General features: G+C 38.5%; 1 protein-coding gene across 1 annotated transcript in view; it reads left to right on the plus strand.

Annotated features, from left to right (window-relative positions):
- Nucleotides 1-715: 715 nt before the first annotated feature.
- The window catches only part of CRISPLD1 (cysteine-rich secretory protein LCCL domain containing 1), a 39,200-nt gene continuing 18,986 nt past the window's right edge, over nucleotides 716-20,929 (plus strand). Inside the window, exon 1 of the mRNA XM_008941217.1 lies at nucleotides 716-1,037. Within this exon, the coding sequence (XP_008939465.1) occupies nucleotides 780-1,037 (258 nt within the window). The 5' untranslated portion in view covers nucleotides 716-779. The remainder of the gene's footprint in view (nucleotides 1,038-20,929) is intronic.

A 20,929-nucleotide genomic window follows, 5' to 3' on the forward strand; every position in this document is an offset into this window, starting at 1 on the left:
CACTGCTTTCACCGCGGGGACCGGGTGGCCGGGGCTTTCCGATCTAAAGCTCTCAGTCGTGTAACAGGCGATGTTGGAATATCGTATTTGTGGAAGCGATGCTGCTTCTTCTGAGAGCTGTCTGTGCTTCGCTTTGCTTTGCTTTGGTGAATAGAATAACCCATCTCCCCCCATTTTCTTCTCCGAGTTGAATACCTTTAGTTTCATTAGGTTTTTTGGAAATAAGAAAACAGAAACTTTAATCGAAGTCATGTTTTGAAATGCACCAAAAAGGGATATTTCGCATGAACTTTATTGTGGTTTTTGGTTCACATTTTGACAACAAATGCAAGCCTTTTAACGTCTTTTGTTCTTAAATTCAGATACTGGAAGACCTTATCTATAGCTATCTCTGTATCTATAAGGTTGTATCTATTCTGGCTCCTTTTAAGTAGATCTGATAGGCATGTTTTCTTGTGTGCAGGCAGTGAAATGTGCATGTCAGTGTATTACGTAAAACCACTTGAACAAACTCAAGTTCACAAGATATCTTCCCAATTCAACAGTGTATACTTATTTAAAAAAAAAACAACCAACCAACTAAACAAAAAAAAGTAGCATCTGGCTTCTCCTCTTAAAACAAAGTGGTAAAGTCTGTAATTTTTCTTGCTTAGTAAGTTTATACAGGCCATTGCTTCAACCTCCAAGTTACATTGCTCTCTTTTATGCATTTACAGCCAACAGACCTGGAAGAAAGACTGTTTTGGAGCTAACTCCTGAGCATTTTGAGATCATTCATCATGAAGTATGTAGTGAAGGAATGGCTCAGAGTAACTACCTTGCTATTCATAGCTCAAGTAGTTTCTGCAGTGGTTCTTCCCAATGCCACACTCTTAGAGAAACTTTTGGAAAAGTACATGGATGAAGATGGTGAGTGGTGGATCGCCAAGCAGAGAGGGAAAAGGGCTATCACAGACAGTGACATGCAAAGTATCTTGGATCTTCATAATAAATTACGGGGTCAGGTGTATCCACCAGCTTCCAATATGGAATATATGGTAAGGAAAACCTGATAATGAAATACAGAAAGAAATGTTCTTCGAATAGTTACTGTCGCTTTATAAACCAGCATATTTTCAGTCTTAGCTTGCTTGTTTTCTCATTTAAAGCACTTGTTACGTGTTTGTCTTTTTTTTGTACAGGGGTGACCTGTGAGATAAAAATGCCTGTTTGTGGATCAAGAGTCATATTCTACTGATATTAAAGGCTTTAATCTGTCATAACTTTCCTGAATCTAAGTGGCAGTTCCTCAGTGTGAGGGGCCAATTTCCAAAATTGCATTACTGAAAACAGTTGATTGTGGCCTAAGAAGTTAGCATCTAAGAAGAGTACTGAACTGTGAATTTTCAAAATAACATGAATTCTCTCCTATGCTTCTAGGTTGGATGGAATTTCTGAGCAAAATGAGGCTCCTATAAGGAGAAAGTCTTCTGTTTAAGTTGGCACGTGTTACTGGAGTCCTGTATGTTCCTGTATTTAACAGATTAATAATGTAATACATAATTTCTGTTTGTGTTTTTCCCTTAACAAACCGAATACAGAGGCTTCTTATTAGTAGACTTAAATGTCCTGTGTTTTGGTACTTTGACTTTATGTCAGACATAAAGGCTAACTCTCTCTCTGCTTGCTAATTAGATCAAATCAGGTCATGAGAGCTTTTAAGAAGTCTGCCAGTCTGACATTCTGTATTCTTGTTTCTGCAGAAAAATTCTGAGTTTCTGCTCAAAACTTTTTTCTGTGTTCACACTGTGTATTATTTATCTGTCCAGGCACGAGAGAAATAGCATTAATATGTTTTAGGTTGTTTATACCAAATATTACATAGGTTTCCTGACACTTTGCATTGTAAGTTTATGTCAGAGGATCATATTAACACATTTCAAGATGGAGATATCTTTCCCAGCTTGCAGTGATGTCCCTCAGCTTGGAGATCTGACTGAACTGAGCGTGTGTGTCCTGGAGAAACCATGCTTGCTTAAACCACCAATAAAGGCAGTTTAACTGAAGTTTACCTAACAAGTGTTACTATAATAGACTAAGAGCCATCAGATAATTAGTTACCACATTTCATCTCTAAACAGAGGGATGATAATGTCTGAAATCCTTTTAACCCTTTCTGTTACAATTGTTTGCACGCATCATTAAACTTTATTTTCTGTTGTGACTTTTTCAGGCCTTGTTATAGGTTACTTTTTTATTTCAAATGACTCAGGTTGATTTATTTCTGGAAAACGTAAGGAAAAGCTGTCCAGCTTTCTTATAAAATGAGAATAGGGAAGACTGTATTGTTTCCCATGTTAAAATACTGCAAATGCCATTCTGCATTTGCCTATGTTACATATCTTGGAAAGAAGAATTTGGGTATACTCACTGGATTTAGGTTTTTGACACCTGTATTCTTCAAAGATTCCTTCTCCTGCACTGCATACATTAGACTTTGTGTTAGGTCTACATATGGAACAATTATTTTATTGTTGTTACTGTTTTATTCTGTGGTCTCCAGTGATCCCTGACCCAGAGTTAATGTAGCATGGAAAAGATACTACCCAATTTTAATGTTAAGGAGATATTCTTATGTCCCTTTATTCAGAATGGGACAGCATTTTTCAAGAGAGTGGGATCAAATTTTGGCATCATATCTAAGGAAATCAGGGATTGGGATGGGCAAGAGTTTGGGCTTTGTGAATGTAATGTGTCTGTGTAAAGTGTCTGGTCAAAGGTGTGGATACATATTCAGAGACTGATCAGAAAGGCGTAGAGAGAGGCTTGAAGCCTGGCCAAGAAGGTGTTGAGAAATCAGTGGTCTGGAGGCATTTGATGAATAGATGTGCTTAGGGGAAGAACTAGGATTCTCTGGGCAGAGAGTTCATGGAGTTCATGGAGGGGAGATAAGAACACAGAAATTTTCTAAGAGTCTATTTAAAAAGACTAAGCCTGGTATTGGATGGGAAGGGAGATTGTACCTGGGGGAAACAGGCAGGAGTCAGTATTAGGAACTGAGAGAGGATGGTTTAGGAGGCGGTAGGAGCACTCCACTGCTTGGACAGAACTAAGAAATGACAGGATTTCTGTTTTTTTTTTGCACGTATATTTTTATGTTTGTGATTGTGTGATTGTCCACCTTCTTTTCTATATGAGGTATCATAAAGGAATTTGGGTTGTTTTACTGTTTAATAAGAGCAAAATTTGAGTACATAATTGTAAATGTGGTGTGCAGCCACGAATTGAACAGTGAAGAAGGAGCAATAAATGATAGCTCATTCAGGAAGCATGATTTGTTTTGTGCAAAGAGATTCCCTTGGAAAAAACAGTATCTGATCATTATCACAGTATATATATACAAGAAATAAATTACAGAGGCAAACTCCATTCTATCATTTCTTAATGTCTGACAGATATAGCTCTATAACTATTACTGCTAGTTTTTTGTCCATAATTAAAACAAATGCCTCTTTTGACACTTAATAGACAACTTTATTTTTCTAGATGCATATGAATAACAGGACAGACAAATTCCACTTTTCTGGATGATAAAGAAATAAACACTCTTGGATCTGGTTTTCCAAGGGTCTGTGACCTCTGGATCAGTTTTGTGAATGACAGAAAGTTCAAACACCCAAGTATTGATAGACCTGTACTTGTCTATTCTTTGTACAATGGGGATAAATGGGGATGTTGAATTAAAAAAAAAAGTTTCAACACATAGACCCATACCACTAAAAGAAAATCCTTGCAATGTAATATATTGGGTCTTACCAGAGGTGAGTTACTGCTCCAGAAGAGGGAAACAATTCCTCTAAATGTTTGCCTGATGTTTAGTGAGCTAGGCAAGTACAGCTGAAATACTTTAGCCTATTTCTAGGGTGCTTTATTAGTATAGAAATGCTGGCAAAAAAAAATAAAAAATAAACCACTCCTGTGGGCATAATCACCTCACTGTAAGCTGCCCCTTGTACTAGTAAAATCTTTCCTTGTAAATAGAGCTGGCTCTGTTTGTGGAAGTGAAGCTTTATGTCTTACTGAATCTGAATGGAGGTGAGCAAGGTCCAGGTGCCTGGCACACTTGTCTCTCTAGAAGTCTGTTACATGGCTGAGAAGTTTAAGGTCTCCGAGAGTGCTTGGGGCTGGGAGGAGGTATGTGGGTGCTGTATGTTCTCATGGCACTGTTAGTATTTAACAACTAAGCTACTAAGCTGGTTGAAATGCCTCTGCTCTACTCCTGTCACTGGCATGTGTCTGAGTTGATAAGACTAATCCAAGTATTTAAAGAATCAGATGTATTTTTTTTCCTCCACTCTTAGTCATGAAACTGGCTGAATCAGATAAGTACCAGTGCTGATAAAAGAGGCTGGGAATGCACAGCTGACGGAGGGATGAGGAGCCACACTTTGAGTCAGTGCTATTGGTTATATGCCTTACTTGCAAAAGTCCAGACTTAGTTTTTAGAGGAACTGCAGGGCTAATGCCACATTTTGGTTTAAGTTTTGCAGAGGAGAAAAACTTAAGAAGTATGGTCTCCAGTATACAAAATCTTAGTTCTATTTCAAAGAAAACAAAAATGTTGAATTACTGATTTTGTACACGCTCCTCTTTTTCTGTACACTCTCCCCTTATTCCTTGAAGAAGAAAAAGGATACTGGGCTATCACAGTTCAGAGACCTAACTGTACTAGCTGCAGTAAGATTCACAGTAGATATGTCTAATGAACAGAATGTTCTTTTGGTTGACTGGATGAACTTACCACAAGAAAAGTTCATCTTCTCAAGCACTGTGGCTCTGGTGGCAAGCAGTAATGGATTCCTAGGGTAAAAGGATAAGAAGAGAGCTTGTGAACAGAGAAACTTCTGCAATGAAACTTCACAACTTCCAGCAAATAGCTTAGGGACTTCCTAAATCTGCTGTTGTACTTACTGTGTCTTAGAATTTTCATTTATGTACCTGAACACTTTGGGGTCCATTTGTATGCTCTGAATCCATGGCACTAAGTTGCACAGCTCTATAAATTTAACTATGCACTGTGTGAAAAAATACTCTTTTTTTTTTGCTTTAAATATATTCTTTTATTTGATGCCTTGTTTTTATTTGTTGTGAGAAATTTCCTCATCTTTGGCCACATCTTTTTCAGATGAAGAGTCGTATTGCTCATATTTGAAACCTGTTCTATCTGAAAAACTATTCCATTTCCTTTTCATTCCCTGTCTGTTATGGTGCGACTGTTTTCCTTTTAATTCAAAGGGACAAACTAAACTGTTGTTAGTTATGACATACCACAAATTGATATAGCTGTGGTTTTCTGGTGTGAGAACCTGCATAAGCTCCTCTGTAGGGAACAGCAGTCCCAACAAATTCAGTTAACTCTGCCGTGGCCTTATATGACCTTATGACTGTACATTTGATCGTTCTTTCCTAGACCTCTTCCTTCAATGCTGTGAAGGTTTTTGATTTGTCAACACTATGACTTCAATAGAAAAAAAACCCCAACTTTCTTGAACAGTTTGTTTTGCAAATGTATGGCAGATACATGCTGTATATGTGTTCATCTTGCCATATGCTGTGCACAAGTGTTTCTTCTTAAAGAAAAGAGAAGGAACATTTTCTTTTTGCCGTGCACAAGAATTTAACAGCCTTGGAAAGAAAGCAGAGAGGGATGATGTTTCCCTGCTGCCCTTTCAAAGCACCCAAACAACACTTAGCAGAGCGTTGTATTAAATACCATGTTTACAATATTTCCCATCCTGGGCCATTGACACCGGTGTGGCCTTCACACCAGATATGCACTTGAGGTACATCTTGAAGATGTGTCTTAGCTAGATGGAAGAGATATCTGAGCTAGTACTTAAAACTGAAGCCAACTGCTGCTGGAAGTAGTCGGTCTGACCAGAGCGGTGTGCTGTGGTGCCTCTCCTGCTCCAGTGGCTGCTCTGGTGCCCCTGCATACTTCTCTGCTGTGCTGGAGCTGTCTGTGCCTGCCTAGCCACCCTTGGCAAGGACCTAGCCTTTGAGACAAAAATGGGAACCAACGTGCTTTGTCGTACACTTGTCAAAGTACATAATTATCTTGGAATCCACAATACTTTCTGTGGTTAAAATAATTATTTGGCAGATTGACTTTAGACAACCTTATGCACTCTACTGCCATCAATCACACCCTTAAATAAGTATCATACAAGAGACTGTGACCAAATGAGGAAATCAGTACATTGGTTTGTTGTGGATTGATATGGAAGGCCTTATTCTATGTTATTCAGTTAGAAAGGGTTTTATTTCATTATTAATACATTCTTATTAGGTTATAAAGTATTCATAAAACTTGAAAAACTAGGCATCAGAATCCTACAATTTCCTAACCTCTTGGTCTTTTTTTCGTAAGCATTGTTTCTGTATCGTGGACTGAATTTGCAAAAACTTTTTTTATTCTCAATAATTTCACTGGCAACATTGCACCTTAATAAATCTGAACATATTAATGAAAACTGTGATTTTTCTTTTTCATGATTATCATGGTCAACACTTTAAAAATAGTCCTTATTATTTGGATGGTGGAAGATGCACTAAAGCAGTTGTACTCTGCAAAATAAAATGACCCACCATGAATGAAACTTACAAAAGCAATTTTGATTAATAATACATATTGCATTCTAAGTCGTTCATTTAATATTCATTCCTGGATTTCCTACATATTTTCCCAAACAAATTAGTCAGCTCATGCCATATCCTGATTCCATGCATGTGCCTTTCCCGTACTGAAAAGTGTTTAGCTTCCCAGTGTGATATATAGGAATGCATTTCAGCCTGGTATTTCTTGGCACCTACCCACACAGTGCATTTTGCCATTACTGTAATTGGAGAACAGTAGAGTCCTCTAGGGCAAGGAAGTCTTATTTAATTATCTTTAGTCTGCTGTTGGCCAAATCCTGCTGATAAATGCTAGCGAAGTCATTGTGAAGCTCATGCCTTGCTTCCATAAAGTTTTATTTTGCAAGCCTGGTGAAGAAAATAGAATCTTCTAGAGGTACTTTTTAAAAATTCAGATTAGAATAATTTATTTTGGATAGCTGTGTGATTCTTAGGGACATTTATAGATGTGTATCTGACAGCAGCATTTGATCCATGTTTTCTTCACAGGGGCAAAAAAGTATTTATCCTGTGTGCTTGTATAATACATCTGAATGTTAGTTTGAAAATCTTGGTAGTGATGTGTTGAAAGTACCAATACCATATAATTTCTTTCAAAACAATGACTGACTCATGACTTCTGTGGGGCCTTGTGTTTTTGGAGGCTTGAAGGTTTGCCAGCTGAGATTTTTTGTCTGTAATATACCTGGGAAAAAGGAAACAGCATTAGGAAACATAAGGGAAAGCCTTGTAGTGGATTTACATGTTTCAGTGAACTTTTCGGTGCTGAATAGAAGTGCCATATTAAATACTGTAGAACTTTCTGACAAAAAAAAAAAATCTGTCTCTGTTTAGTGTATTGTTTCCATTTAGCCAAAACTCTTCAGGGATGCTTGGGTTAAAAACAGTTCCCATTCCTTTCAAGCAGAGGACTTTGGTTTGTGGAAACCCTTAAGTGGCTGGAGAGCACATTGGGTGCCAAGAACAGAACAACTCTATTCAGAGGGAACCTGCCTGCTTTCCCTCTGTTTTTCCACCTTTCTACTCCACTTCAAAGGTTGGTGGAAGCGCTTCAGTTCCTTTGACTGTGCACAAAGGCTACTGACACTGCATCAAAGAACATAGTGACATTGACTTATGCTCTTATTCTCTGGCAGTTTTAGCAAAGGATTGTGCAATGTGGAGTGGCCAAGAAAGCAAGTGGATAAGTCCACAGAATGACTTTTATTGATGTAATGCCAACAGCAACTAAGCAACTCCAAGTAAAGAAACAGAAAGTGGAAAGTAGCAGAAAGGCTCACTGTCTAAAAGTTTAAGGGAGCTTTCCCAAAATAAATCATGAACAACACAGGACAGACACTGTTAATCTTTTATTTTTACTGTCAGAGAACATTTTCATCCCCCATATCATAAAAGGTTATTAAAAATTTAGCAGTAGCATCAGAATCAGAGCTTAAATACAAAATACAATCTAAACACAGAAAGAATCAATGAGATTTATAAAAGTAAGTCCATGTAGCTTGTCATCATCGTGAGATCTGCTTGGGAATCTTTAACTTTAGATTTTTTTAATTGAGGAAAAAATATTTATCTCTTAGCATAATGTCATTGAAATGCTAGATACAAATTTATTCTGTTATCTATAAATGTAGTCCTCAATCTTATACTTGGCATAAGCAGAGTAACTATCATAGTTAGAAAAATGTGATTCATAGAAAGACTAACTTCTGTCCATATAGAGGACAATTCTTACTTTATTATGAAGGAAGATAACATTTTCTTAAAATGAGGCTATTTCACTCATTAAATCCAGACTTTTTTCTGTCTGATACATATCAAAATATATTTGTCTTGAGTTCCCTGTTGGATCTTCAAATAGTCAGAAACTCCTTTAATACATTTTCCAGCTCTTTTTTTAGATTTTATTTAAGGATATTTCTAACAGTAGTGCCAAGTTACATATGATCAACGGGTGCTCTCTGGCAGTAAGTTCAATTCATTTATGTCAAATCACAGAGGTCATCTTTTAAAAGCAGTCACTGTGACACATATTTGAGATACTGTGGCTAATCCCTGTTCAAAGTTCAGGTTTTTCCATAGTATGTCTAAAACTGCTGTATGAAAGCCATCAGTTACAGCTAACTTATTGTGGTAATCATTACTAGGATTTGAGGTAAGGACCTATGCTCTGGTCAGTTTGTGATTAGTTATAAATATTTATAAATATGTTTGGAATGAATGGGTGTAATTCATACTTTGACAATGGACAAAATGTAGAGATCAAGATCAGCTTTTACACTGTTGCTTCTTTTCTGTTCATGTCAGAATATAGAAGCAAATAGATGATTTTTAGTCATGTTCAAATAGAAAGTCTTTATGTACTGCTTTGAAAAGGCAGCAAAATAAATGTACTGTTTCAAAACACCTCAGAAAGCTGAATATTCCAGCAAGGTTTTCTGAAAATGTTTACATTACACACAGATGTGATTAGTCATGTCTGCTGGTTCCTATTCCTGGTTTTACTTTGTGAATGCAAAAAGCATAAACACATGAAACTGTAAAAGGGAGATACTTCTAAATATTGGTGCAATTTATTCAATGTTTGGGAACAATATTTTTGGCCTAATACGACTTTTCTGTTTCCAGGTGAAAGCTTCAGTTTTCCTACTTCTCACTCTTTTCCAAACCAGTAGCTGAGACCTCAAAGTCTGTTCAGGGATCTCTGCCCACTTTAAAACTATATACTCCAGTCTGCCACATGGTAGCATGTAAGGTCCTTACCATTTCATTTATAGACATGTAGTACTTCTTCAGTGGAAAATGGATGCCTAATTTTCACGATAATGGAAATTTTAACAATTTTAGCTGTGGTCTTTCTTTGTTCTTAAAGGATATATCAATACTAGTTAGTATGGTTTGTTCTCAAGGAGAGTTGTCTAGTGCTTCAGTACTCCTGAGTTTTTGTGATCAGTGCTGTATACTGTAAGGGACCTTGAGCTAGTACATAGGCAACATGTTTTTCAAACTTAAATGACTGAAGCTAAGCACCTCAGTCCTTTGCAAGTTACTGACTTTTCAGATGGGCTGATTATCATTAGTTTCCATGGACTTCCTTCAGCAGCCTTGGTACGGATGAAAAGGCCTCAGCTAAGTGTGACTAAAAGCCAATCTGATGAAAAATGCCAATGTCTGTTCATCAAGCAGAGATCATGCTAAACTAACCTATTTTATCTTTTTTATCACCCAGTAATTAACCAACACAGTCTATGTGAGAGAAGTAGTAGATGTCCTATTTTTGAATCTGGAAGATTTTTAATACTCTCCAGCTGACTTTTTTTGTGAGTGAAAATTGACAGAAGGTCCCTGTTAAACTAGAAGATTGACAGTGTTGACAGTGTTGCAGCTCCTCTCCCTTTTTTCTTAAGCACATAGGTTATGACTTGTGTAAGCCAAGGATACCCTTGAAAACTGCATAATACATTAACATGGGCACAGGCTAGGGTTCTTTTAGAGGACATAATCAAAATTAGTAGAACTTGACAAGTGGAAGTAATGGCCTGCAATCAACATGATGAAATTTAGCTGCAAGTTATGGAATAAGGAAGAAATCAAACAGGTGAAATACAAGGAATGAAATGTAAGGGTAACACTGCAATAAAAGGATGCAGGAGTTGCACCGAGTTCAAAAATAACATGAGGCAGCATTCTTTGAAAGAAGAATTCTATGTGTGAAACATATAAGACCTTGTCTGAAATGCAATGTCCAGTTTTGGTCATTTTTAAAGAATATTCTAGACATTCTAGAGAGAATGAAAGAAATTAATGGGATTGATTGTAAACACAGAATATGTAATTTATGAGGAAGACTGAAGGAACAAAGCAGATGAATTCTTTTAATGCGAGAAATAAATAAAGTTGTTTCAGGAAAGAGTGATTTCTTCTTGCTTGGCAATAAGGCATCAACTAGCATTGCAGGACAGGAGGATTAGGTTGCATACCAATGAAATCCTCTCTGCTCTTACAGTCATAAAACTAGAAGAAAATTACAGTAAATATTATTCTGAAAGTACTTTTACTAGTTTTAACTTTAAAATGTGTATAATACCCGTATGTTTGAATCTGGATCAGTTGAAGAGATGAGATAGACTACAATCAATATCAGTCTCTTGAAGTAATTTTCAAGAGATGCTGGTGCCTTGCAGCTGATTTGTAGTTGTTAACTGTATTGGCGGTTTATTTGCTCATGTAATTTCTCATTCTACGTTTCATCTTTCCTTTTTTTCCTTCTCAATGTCATTAATCTTAAAGAATACAGTGGATTCTATTAAAAAGTAAGTAAATACTCATACTGTACTGTGGTATTTACTTTACCACTCTCTCCCTATATTTAGAATGTATACAGCAACGAGGTATTTATACTGTGCCATGGTAAATGTTTCCTTTCAGTGGTGCCCACTGTACTTACTTTTCCATCTTCAGTGAGCTTATATTTTAGGTCTTTTTTTCTTTCCATATAGTCTAATTCCATATGATTTTTTCTGCCTTCATATGTATATGAAAATTTCTCCAATTGAAATGCTATTACTATATTTTTTTTTTTATTTTACTTTACTGGAAGATTTTTTTTTGAGCTACTGGGCTTGCCGGTTCTGTGGCGGTACTTGTTGGTATAATTGATGCAGTCACACTGTTCTGCTGAAAATGTACTCTTTTGGTTTAACACAAAACAACAATAGTGGGATTCATCTCACCAAGCTTTTGATGTCTGTGGTGTAGAAGTTTGCATTTGAGCCAGTCTCCTTTATAATTAGTAGAGAAAAATGAGAATTTCCAACATACAGTTAATCTTAATTAAACGTGGGTAGCTAAAATTACCTCCCTCTATAAATGCTTATTTGTCTATATAATGGCAAAGGTAATTTAGATAATTAGCTCAGATGTAGGTATCTGCTTTGAGGCTGTTTTAATTCAGGGGAGATTAATCCCACGCCATGTGATTAGTTTGGCTCTTGATGAATTGTAATTCCAGCAGCGGTATCCTCACTGAAACATCAGCTTCTCTGTACGCAGAACACTGGTTTCAGTCTACATGCTACTTGAACCTCATGTTGACAGATGTTAAATACCACAATTCACAGTCCAATCTGTAAAGTTAGATGGGTGTTAGTTGTGGTTTATTTTAATATGCTATGTTGTATACAAGAAGCATTCAGAAGATTCGTATTGCACGCAACATCCCTGCTGTCAAACTTGTAACTTTCTGGCGTAATCATCGGCTGGAGTCAGTACCGCTGCTACCCTTCAGTTTAAACTGGAGTTTTAGCTTCAGGTAGTCTGGCGTGTGTGGAGCATTTGTGAAATGCTAATAGTGCGATGTCTGTGTGAATCTCTTTGGTGGTACACTAGGTTTTAGCAGGGTACTGATGAAGGCAACGCCTGTGTTGGCAAGTGTTGTGCAATAGGAGCAGATTCGTAGAGCAACAGAATTGGTGCTGAGCACCTAGTACTCATCATGCTGTTTGCATTTCAGCGATTTTTATTTTGAACTAGGTCTAATCTGTATGCACTGAATATCTGTGAACAACTGCAAAGTGTTAGATGCACTCCTGGAGCACAACTGGCATTTTACCTGGAAAGGATCCAGCTTGCGCTCCAACAGTGGTCTGCGATAGACAGTAAGTGGCAGTGGTCAGGACTTTTATTTCAAAAGCACATTCCTGATCTAAATTGAAAAAAAAAACCCTAGTCCATTTTGAGTTCAATCATGGTGATTTTACCAGCCAGTCTAAAAGGTCAGCGTCATTTCCTGACTGCTAGCTTCATGAAAGGGAAAGTTTTAGATAGTAGAACTGTATGAGCTCAAAGAAATGCAGCAGAAATAGCATAAATAATGATGGTACTCAGATGATACGCAGGTTGTTCCAAAGCTGGAAGACGCTAGATAATGTATACAACCTTAATGAGACTACAAGGCCTATGTTTTCTTCTCTCACTGTAAAATAGATGCTTGCAGGAGCTGGAAGTTTAGCCAATGTTCCTGCTGTACACAGTGGCTCAGATAGAAATTTGAGATAGCAGTTTTACTCTGTGGGTATACTGTTCCAGATAGCAGAAGCACATGAGTTATATACCATGCCATCTTGTCAGTGGTAGACTATTCAGAGTAGAATATGAAATAAAGTCTAGAGCAGCTCTGAGCTTTGAACTAAGAGTTTTTGTGTGTGGACGAATTATACCATGGGAGGAACATGCATCACAGTAATGCTACATAAAAAGTTAATGCAGAACATTTCTGTATACAAGAGGATACAAGAGAGAAGTGATTTTACTGGTAACTTTTTACAGAGAAAGTTATGTCCTCTTGAATGGCTAGAGAAGCTGGTTTCCCGCATCTGGATTTTCTGGTCTACGTGTTTCATTAGAATAAAAGATTGTTTGTAATAGAGGGGGATATTACTTGAGAACTTAGTCATACTTCCATGATCTATGGCTTTTAGGACTCATCAATCTTCATTTTTTCATTTTATTCAACAAAGCACAGACAAGCTCTCATGAGTGCCACCAAAAAAAAAAAATCATTAGAATAATATAAACTTGGTTTGTTTTGGTAGAGGAAGTTCTGGATTAATGAATCTGTTCACCACTTGGAAATAAAGCATAGGCAGTAATAAAGGAGGGAGGGGCATCATCCTTTGCTTTCATAACAACCTAGATGTCTGAAGTCAGTTGTTGATGACTTCAGGAGTATATGTGTACTCAGCTCTCCAGCTGTCAGCTGTAAGCATAAGAGTACTCAAATCCCTTTTGCTGTTAGTACCATTTAATGTACCAGATGTCTAAATTGTCTGTGTATCAGAAGTAATGCATACCTGTGTGCTTACAGAGCAAATGTAAACTTGTTGTGATATCATATAACTTGATTAAAATAGTATTTTTTAAAAAATACATAGCACATCCTTAAAGCAGATGTAGACAAAAATCTATGAAAACCATAGAAGAAAGGAAACCAGATATGGACTGGAATGTAAGAGATTAATGTCATACTAGTTAAAGCCATGCCCATAAAGTTCTAAAACTGGTATGTGGCTTGTAAAAGCCATGTACATGACATGTAAGATGAAGTCAAAGTCTGCAGACTGCAGTTGTAAAGAAGTTAATTTGTAGATACAGTTATCTGCGAAAGCTAAAATTAAGAAGGATTCAATGCCTAGGAATAATACAGAAAAGAGGTAGCATAACGGGATCCAGTTTTCACAAACTGAGATTTCACATTTGAAAGGACTTTTCATTTCCTGTAGCTTTGGTGCACAATTATTTATGTATGTAGAAGGTTAGAGAGCAATGAAGCAAAGACCATCTTGAAAAATGCAGTTTATGAGGCAGAAAGCTATATTTATTGTGATAACTTTGCATTCAATAGTACTATAGAAGAAACTATCACTGAAGAGATTGTGGAGCACAAAATGGTACAGCATATACCATTTTTTCTTAAATATATATTGATTTGCACCTGTCTTGCTCTCTTAAGTCCAAAGAGGAGTACAACATGCATTTCTCAAGCCAGGTGCAGATATGAACTTGATTTACATTAGGGGGAGGAAAGAGAGGTACATAACTTGGTAGCTACAACCACTTTGACATCATCAGTACTGATGGACAAGAGGACAAAAAATCTCTTTAGTTTCTCCCCATCTCTGCAGTAGCACTGTGTCTTCCAATTGCTAGGTAATTTTTTTGGTCTTTACAATTAGCATCACCTTAACACCACCTTCCCACATGCTCTGCCACCTTCCCATGTGCCCTTGCATAACAAGGAACCTAACAATAGCAAGTGGAACCTAACAATAACGAGGATGATGGTTAGTCTACCTTAGAGGTGTAGAGGAGGTTAAGTCAGCCTACATCCTGCATTAAAACTACTACAAAGTAAAAAAGACAGGCCATTTCCATAGGTGACTCCCTTCTGAGGGGAACAGAAGGCCCAGTATGCAGACCAGACCTACTTCTTCAGAAAGTCTGCTGGCTCCCTGGGGCCTGGGTTAAAGATGAAGCGACAAAACTTCCTACCCTGGTACGACCCTTAGATTATTATCCGCTGTTGACTTTTCAACAGGCAGTGATTAACTTGCAACAAGGAATTTGAGGGCAATCAAGAGACTTAAGGGCCTTGGGATGACTGGCTGAGGCATCAGGAAAACAAGTATTGTTCTCCTCTGTCTCTTCAGTTACAGGGAATAATGAGGGAAGAAATAGGAACACCCATCAGATCTGTTCCTGGCTCTGAGCTTGTTGTCACCAGCCGGAATTAGGGGTCTTGTTTTGTTTTTTTGTTTTTCATCCTGGGGCAGTTTATGTACCACCAGGCCCACTGGTGATACATGGAATGTACCTGTCTCAAAGGAGGAGAAAGATTTTTGTACAGGAGTTGGTAGGGCTGATTGAAAGAGCTTTAAACTAGATTTAAAGGGGAAGGGGATAAAACCAGGCTCACTGCAGTTAAGCCTGAAAGTGGAACATCAGTGTTTGTGGGATGGTGTGCTAGTGGAGACCTTTGGACTGCCATCCCAATGGAGGCAGGGCACGGAGTGCCATGTGATAGCAAAGACAGAAGGGCAATTAATGGGATAGAAATCATGGAAAATCCTGGGAGTGGTCAGGCAGGAATTAGGCCTTCTCTCCCCAGAAAGGTGACAGGTTTATTAGCCCAACTGAGGCGCATCTGCAGCAATGCATGCAGCATGGGCAACAAAGAGGGGGAGCTGGGAGCCATTGTACAGCAGGAAAACTATGATATAGTTGCCATCACAGAAATGTGGTGGGTTGATTCGCACAACTGGAGTGCCACGTTGGCTGGCTATAAACTCTTGAGAAGGGACAGGCCAGGAAGGAGAGGCAGTGGGATAGCCCTTTATATTATGGAGGATTTTACTGTCTTGAGCATAACGATGGTGATGATGCAATTGACTGTTTATGGGTAAGAGTCTGAGGAAAGGCTAACAAGGCAGTTGGAGTGGCGAGTCTGCTATAGACCACCCAGGAAGGATGAAGAGGCAGATGAAATACTTTATAAGCAGCTGGGAGAAGTTTCACAATCACTATCACTTGTTCCCATGGGGGACTTTAAGTTGCCAAATGTCTGCTCGACATAAAACACAGCAGAGAGCAAATAGTCTAGCAGGTTCCTGTAGTATGTAAAAGGCAACTTCCTGACATAGCTGGTGAGAGAGCCAACTAGGGAAGGCTTATTGATGGACTTGTTATTCAGAGAGGGTGTCCCGGTTAGAAGGCAGAATTGTGTCCCACTTCCCCTATCCCTCAGTTCTCCCAGGTAGAGAGGTAGATAAAGGAAGGCAGGGGTAATGAAAACTTTGCACCAATTGAAAAGTTAACAAAATGAAATATATTATTTTAACAGGGAACAGAAAGGAAGAAGGGTAGGGGTTTAACAGGTTAAGGGGATTATAGGAACAACAAAGCAAGAAAGGTTAGACTTCCAAATATACAAAATCCAAATGTTGTGCTGAGGCTCCCCAGTGCTGGATCTCGCTGGATTGAGATGGATTGAAGCTGGATGCACAATCCTTGGACGTGGATGGAGGCAGGGAAGAGTCTGTAGATCAGGCCCAGGTCTCCGAGATGGCCACGGCCACGTGTAGCACAGGGAGCAGCAAACAGCAGCAGAGCAGTGTGTCCTGGCCAGGACCCCTGCAGAGGAGAAGAGGAAGAGGGAAGAGAGAGAGGCATGTCTTCTCACCCCTTTTATAGGTCCCAGCAGGAAGTCCCGAAGACAGGAAGAGGGGAGTGGGAATAGAACAGGTGTACGCCCCTTTCATTCAGGCTTGCTCCTGGCATTAAATTTCAGATCTCCACCCACTAGGAGCAGCAGCTTTCAAACCATTACAGAGGGACTTGGGTGTAATGTGAAGGCCGGAGGCCATCTGTGGAGGCATACTAATCACGAAATTATAGAGTTTGCAGTTCTTGGGGAAGTAAAAAAGACAGGAGGTTAATAGAACCTGGAATTCTGGAGGGAAAATTGTGACCTGCTTAAGAACCTAGTTGACAAAGCCCCTTGGGAGGCAGTCTTCGGGGGGCAAAGGAGTCCTGGAAGGCTGGATATTGTTCAAGACAGAAATCTTTAAGGCACAGGAGGGAGTTGTGATGGTGTGCTGTAAGACTAGCCAGTGTAGACTAAAGTTAGCATGGCTGAGCAGCTTGCTTTGGCCGGACCTCAGGAGGAAAAGGAGAATCTATGGCAATGCAATAAGTGGCAGGCCACTCAGGAGACTACAGAGATTTTTTGAGGCTTCAGTCTGACCTTGGTGCCAGGGAAGGTTATGGAGTAGATCATCTTGAGTGTCATCATGTGGCACATACTGGACAACCAAGGGTTCAGGACCTGTTGGCATGGGTTTATGAAAGGCAAGTCCTGCTTGAGTAATGAGATTTACTTCTGTGACAAGGTGATGTGCTTAGTGGATGAGGGAAGGCTGTGGATGTTGTCTGCCTGGACTTGAGTAAAGGTTTTGACACTGTTTTGCACAGTATCCTCCTGGACAAACTGGCTGCTCATGGCTTGGATGAGCGTACCCTCTTCTAGCTAAAAAAATGGCTGGATGGCCAGGGTCAATGAGTGGTGGTGAACGGAGTCAAATCCATTTGGCAGCTGGTCACAGGTTGTGTTCCCCAGGGCTCATTACTGGGGACTTATGCATTTACTTTCCTGCTTTTATCTTTATTCTGCACTGCTTTAAGGAGGAAGGGAATACTAAGAGAACAAATATCTTATCAATTTTATTAAATGAAGCATGAAAATTTATGCCTATGTCTTTCTTTGGTGGAGATATAAAATATGGAGATGCTTTCATTGTTTGAAGCCATAAGCTTGCCATCATGTAAATGAAAAAAGGAAATGCAATTATGAGCACTGGAGTAGTACTCCTAGTCCGGTAAGGAGGTTTTATATACTTACACAGATTATTTTAAATGTTTGTTTCATTTAGCCTGATATATGATCAAACAGAACAAATTTGATAATACACACTATATTTAGAGTTGTGTCTGTCTGGATTGGTATGTGTCCTGGTTTGGGGTAGAGAAGAACTAATTTTGTTCAGCGATTTTACTTTTCAGCTAAAGCTCCTTTGAATCTAACAGCCAATTGCTGGATCTAACAGCCAATTTTCACAGATGCTCTCTGCTTCTAGCAGTGATAACGCTCCATGTTTAGACCTATTGCCAAGGACTGGTGTGCAGACCAAGGTCACTGCTAAACTTGTGCACCACACAGGGGGGCAGAAAGTACAGGCTGCACCTGCAGGGAGGAGCGGACAAGACAAGTGACCCTAAAATTAAACAATGGGGTTTTCCATCCCATATCTGTCATATTAATTATAAAAGCTGAAGGATCAGAAGGGTCAAGTCCTTCCACCTCACTTCTGCCTGCCAGGCTTCCACCTTCTTCCTCACTTTTGCTGCTCCTGCAGTGGCCGGCATCCAAGGAGGACTTCATCCCTCCTGCCTTTGATGCGGAGCCCTGTGCTCCTGAACTGAGTTCCAGAATCCAGCTCCTGTGCCCAGTTGCTGTCTGTGGCTGAGTCCAGCCTGGGATTTTGCCCCAGGGCCTGCTCCCTAGCATCAGGGGTGATGGTGATTTATTGCCATCGGGGGAGGGGGAGTTGGGTCTGATACCAGTTTTGTATATCTATTACATTTTATTATTACTATTATTTTTATTAGCAGTATTAAAGCTGTTTCATTTTTCTAATCGCTAAGTCTCTCCCTTTTTCCCTTTGTTGGGTGGGAAGGGGGGTTAACAGAGAACATCTGTTACAGGTCTGGGGGCATCCCTGACCCTAAATCATGACAGTATGAAAATACTTGAAAATTAACAGTCTTTTAATGCTGAGAATTAAAGTTTTTCTTCATATAACTTCAATCACAATAATTAATTTAGGAGGGAAGTTTGGATCTCTTATCTTAACTACCATAAGAGAAGGACAAAAATCAAGGTGGCATCACTAATGTAAAATGGCCTCTTTCATTTTTTGATCCATTTTCTGAAGTAATGGTTAGTCTTGTTGGCAAGTGGAAGAAAATCTTCTGAATTAAGTTCAAACTACATATAACTGTAAATTAATTTACATTATCTGTGATGTGGGATTGCTATCTGTCATATTGCTTTTACAAGTTTTTCATGTTTTCAGAAATTCTGTACCTGTTCATAATGTTACTAACAAATGTGTAAAATTCTTGCATCACTGGAGTAGTCAGATACAAATTTAAGATAAAGGTTTCCTAAGAATTGCATCAGAGATTAGGGTACCAGTTTCCCCTTTTTTATTAAAAATAATAGATTAATCCTGGAGATTGAGAAAAACTTTTTCATTTCTACATTGATTTGGAGTTGTGTTGTATTGCTTTTGTCTTGGTAGGGTTGGAGACCCAAGTAACTGTGACTTCTAATCTCTTTTACATGCTTTTTGACTGGCTTTAGGAGCTTATTGGTATTTAATTCCTTTTTTTTCCCCTTGGAATTCTCTGGATATAAAGGAAGTGATTTGGATCTTCTAGAGATCCAAATTCCTTGGAACTGGGACATTGGGTCATTTCTTCCAGATTATTTAATAAATTTGATGTAATTTAGGAGGTGTTTTATTTTAGTTCTAACTTTTTTTACAGACAGTTTAGGATATGGTGCCTTTGATGAGAAAATGGAATAGTTGAACAGTGAATACTGCAATTAAAGAGGTTGTTTCCTATGTGTGATTTACACTTGACAGGTTTTTTACATCTGAATATGTAATGCTTTTGATATTTACTCTGTCACACCCCAAAACAAAACTTAAATAATTAAAATTAGGAATAAATTAAGCTATGTCCTGGTAGTCCACTTGGTGTACCTCCATACTGTGGACTGCAGTTTGGTACCGAGATACCCAAAGTAGCTTTGAAATAACTGGCTCCATTAGCAATGGTAGTCATTGTATATTTGAGCTCATTTGAACTCAAACAGTCTCAATGAAGAAGCAATGTTAAATTGTTCTGTAGGTTGACATTTTTTCATGACCTGTTCTCATCCAAAAAAATCCATCCTGAATCATGCTAAACATTGGCTGGTGAAGTGCTGGGGTTAAACTCCCAACCCTGAATGAGGTTTGGCATATTCCACAACCAGGCAAGAAAGACCCTCCTGATTGGTTTTCACCCAGGGTCTGGCCAGCCTTGGGTGGGAACTGATTAGGAGATCACCACCAGGTGCCCCCACCTTCCACATTAACTTGGAGGTGGGATGTCACAGTTTGGGCCTCCAGATCCCTGACAGATGCTCTCAGTTAACCCCCCCTTCCTTCTCAATCCCCGAAGGAAAAGAGAAAGCGAATAAGGGAGAGAGACATTGATTAGAAAAGTGAAACAGCTTTAATGAAAGTACTACCACTGCTACTACTAATCTGCTATTCTTGCGGATTTCTGGATGGCTCTCTCATGCATAGCTATCATGACTCTTTAAAAGAAATTTTTGTTAAATATAACTACGTCACAACTTCGGGGAGTAGATGCAAGCAGCTACTTTTGACTACCTAGCTCTGCTCATAAAAAACCCACCTTATTTCAGTTAAAATAGCTGCATAAAATATTTTGAAACTTGTATGGAGAAAACATCCATTCAACAACAGTACAAATCCTTTAACCATGATGCCTGTTTTAAGAATTTAAAGTGTAAGAGTATGCTTTATAAAAGAAAATATATTGTGACATGCTGAGGTTCATAGAAACGACAAGAAATTTTAGCTGGCATTGAAGACAGGCAGTTCTAAAAGTAAACAAGTGCCCACATTTTTGTCTAGCATAAATCTCAGAATCCAGTTTGTAAAACCATTCTTAATAGCAATTATTTGGGAAATATGTTAACTTTATGACTTGGTCATACTCAGCACAAAATCTTATGATTTAGCTCTAACTTCATGTTGTACAATATATGCAACAAAGAACAAACTGTAGTGACTTTTATGTGCAGAATGATGAAACAATTTTACTGCGATTTATAAGAACAAAATATATATGCGGAAGAAGTGTGTTAATGGTTTTTACAATGGGTAAAATAGGAAGAACTATTTATGAGAGTGTGACAAGGAAAAGGAAGAGGGAAAGATTTATATAAACTGCCATATAAAACCTTCTGATTCAAGATTAGAATATTTTATTACAGAGATTAAAAAATTATTTGGCTTATGACATCGAAATACTAGCCTAGTAGGGTGAACAGAAAATTCCT

Source organism: Merops nubicus, unplaced genomic scaffold (assembly GCF_000691845.1).
Source record: "Merops nubicus isolate BGI_N331 unplaced genomic scaffold, ASM69184v1 scaffold4415, whole genome shotgun sequence".
NCBI classification, from domain to species: domain Eukaryota; kingdom Metazoa; phylum Chordata; class Aves; order Coraciiformes; family Meropidae; genus Merops; species Merops nubicus.